The sequence below is a fragment of the Quercus suber genome, unplaced genomic scaffold, assembly GCF_002906115.3.
Source record: "Quercus suber isolate HL8 unplaced genomic scaffold, Cork oak 2.0 scaffold_957, whole genome shotgun sequence".
Lineage (NCBI taxonomy): Eukaryota > Viridiplantae > Streptophyta > Magnoliopsida > Fagales > Fagaceae > Quercus > Quercus suber.
The window spans coordinates 1-1,956 of record NW_027070377.1 but is presented as its reverse complement, the minus strand read 5'-3'; the positions used below and the strand labels follow the sequence as shown (position 1 = coordinate 1,956).

At 32.6% G+C, this 1,956-nt stretch overlaps 1 protein-coding gene across 1 annotated transcript; it reads right to left on the bottom strand.

The window, feature by feature from the left end:
- Positions 1 to 144: 144 nt before the first annotated feature.
- LOC112030960 (probable protein phosphatase 2C 2) lies at positions 145 to 1,331 on the bottom strand (the record flags this gene model as incomplete). The annotated part of the gene is made up of 3 exons (XM_024063625.2): positions 145 to 512; positions 879 to 1,058; positions 1,161 to 1,331. Coding segments are annotated over 3 exons (504 nt in total), but the record flags the coding sequence as incomplete, so codon positions are not given.
- Positions 1,332 to 1,956: the final 625 nt, after the last annotated feature.

The following is a 1,956-nucleotide window of genomic DNA, read 5'->3' as shown; positions in this document are numbered from 1 at the left end:
ATGCACATGAGCATCTGCACATATATAGGCAGCTAATGAGCCTATAATAGATATGAGATGAGAAGGTAAAAGAATAAGTAAACTGATTTCGAATAAATAAATACGAGAATTGTACAAATTTGAACACTTCACATTTTCTCTCACAAAAAGTTTTTATTTACAACCCAACAAGACTGCTATTCCTATTTTTCATTACATTCTTTCTAATGTATCTGATATACATATACAACTGTTCTGTTGCTATATGGCCAGGTCTAGCAACCTATATTCCTACTTTCCTTCTGTGATATATGTAGATGGACATTATGCATATTGTGTTTGTGTCTGCACCATTTGAGGCCGCTTGCCATGATTAACAATTAACTGGTTGTAACAAAATTTAGAAGATCGATCACCATAACAGTTATGTCATCCATGCTGCCTCGGCTAGAAGACATATCTACAAGCTTTTTGCAGGACATCAGCAAATTCTTCTCTCTCAAAACCACATCAACTGCCTCCTGGTCATTTACCTGATTGACACAATGCAAATGCATATATCAGAATAAACTCTTTTAAGACCAAAATGCATGTAATTCACTGACAAGCACAGATGGACTTATTGACAAATTAATGTTCATATAAAATATCGTTTTAGTTTTCTCTTAAATTTCTGAATTTTTTTGGTTTAGACTTCAATAAAAGAGGCACAATTCCTGCCTCGGTTCACATTGTTATTCTAGATAGTCACATGTTTGTCTTGTATCCAAAATTAGGTTCTCATACAAGAACTATGAAATAGACCCTACATTTTTTTTTCTTTGATATTAATGTAGGTTCTTGTTTTGATGTAGTTTTTCTATTAATTTTTTTGCCAACTATACACAAAGGTGTTATACCTTATCCCACAATCCATCCGAAAACATTATCAAGAACTGGCAATCTGAAGTTAAACGAAGCCTTTTAATCTCCAGTTCAGAAATAATCCATTCTTTCAAATGCAGGTCTCCAATGGCTCTAGAAACTGCAAGCAACCCTTGAGCCCTCCAAATTCCGTTTTGGCAATGCACAAAACCACCCTGCAATATGTTATAAGTTATTTCAATACTCTTTGACTTAAAGAGAGATAGAGAGAATAGTATTAAGTTCTACATACAAAGAAATGGAATAACTTGACTTACAGTGTTTTCAATTCGAAGACGCTCATCTTCCCTAGTAAGACGATGGTCTTTTCTCAATGCTTTAGCTACTCCTTTTCTACTCAAAACTACTCTACAATCACCAACATTTGCTACATATAACTCTCCATCCTTCAATAGCATACTAGACGTACAAGCGCCACTACTTACACCCTGCAAGTAAAAGTTCATTTTAGTATACAATATACCTTGCAAAAGCTAACTAGTTTATTAAGAATTCATGAACAATCTTAATTAATGCTTGGTTGTTGTTTGTAAACAATATGCCTTCTATTATGTTAATATGTGGTTTTTAAGATTTTATAAACTAAATTAGGAGAATGGATTAATTTATAATTTCAAATTAGGATGCATGGACATGGACACAGGTACAGATACAAGTACCAGTACGATATGGAGACAGAGCAATTTTAAAAAAATTATAACATGATACGATAAATTGGATATGATAATTATGACTCGAGTATGACACGGATACGACACCCCAAATAAAATATCCATGCATCCTAGCTATCAGATACTCTAAAAAATGATGTGTGGCCATTTAATTCTTGAGAAAATATTTGATCATTCCGGATATAATTAAGGGCATGCCACAAACTAGTGTGCATTTCAATTTTTTTTTTTTTGAAAGGGAAGGGTGAATCTCTTCAATCATTTGAAAAAAACAAAGATGTAAGCAAATATATATTCCAATTTGGAATGTTTAATGTCAACAACCATGCATGAATCTTATGATTTATAAGACAGTCAAATTATTTAGTTTTTTTTTTTTTTT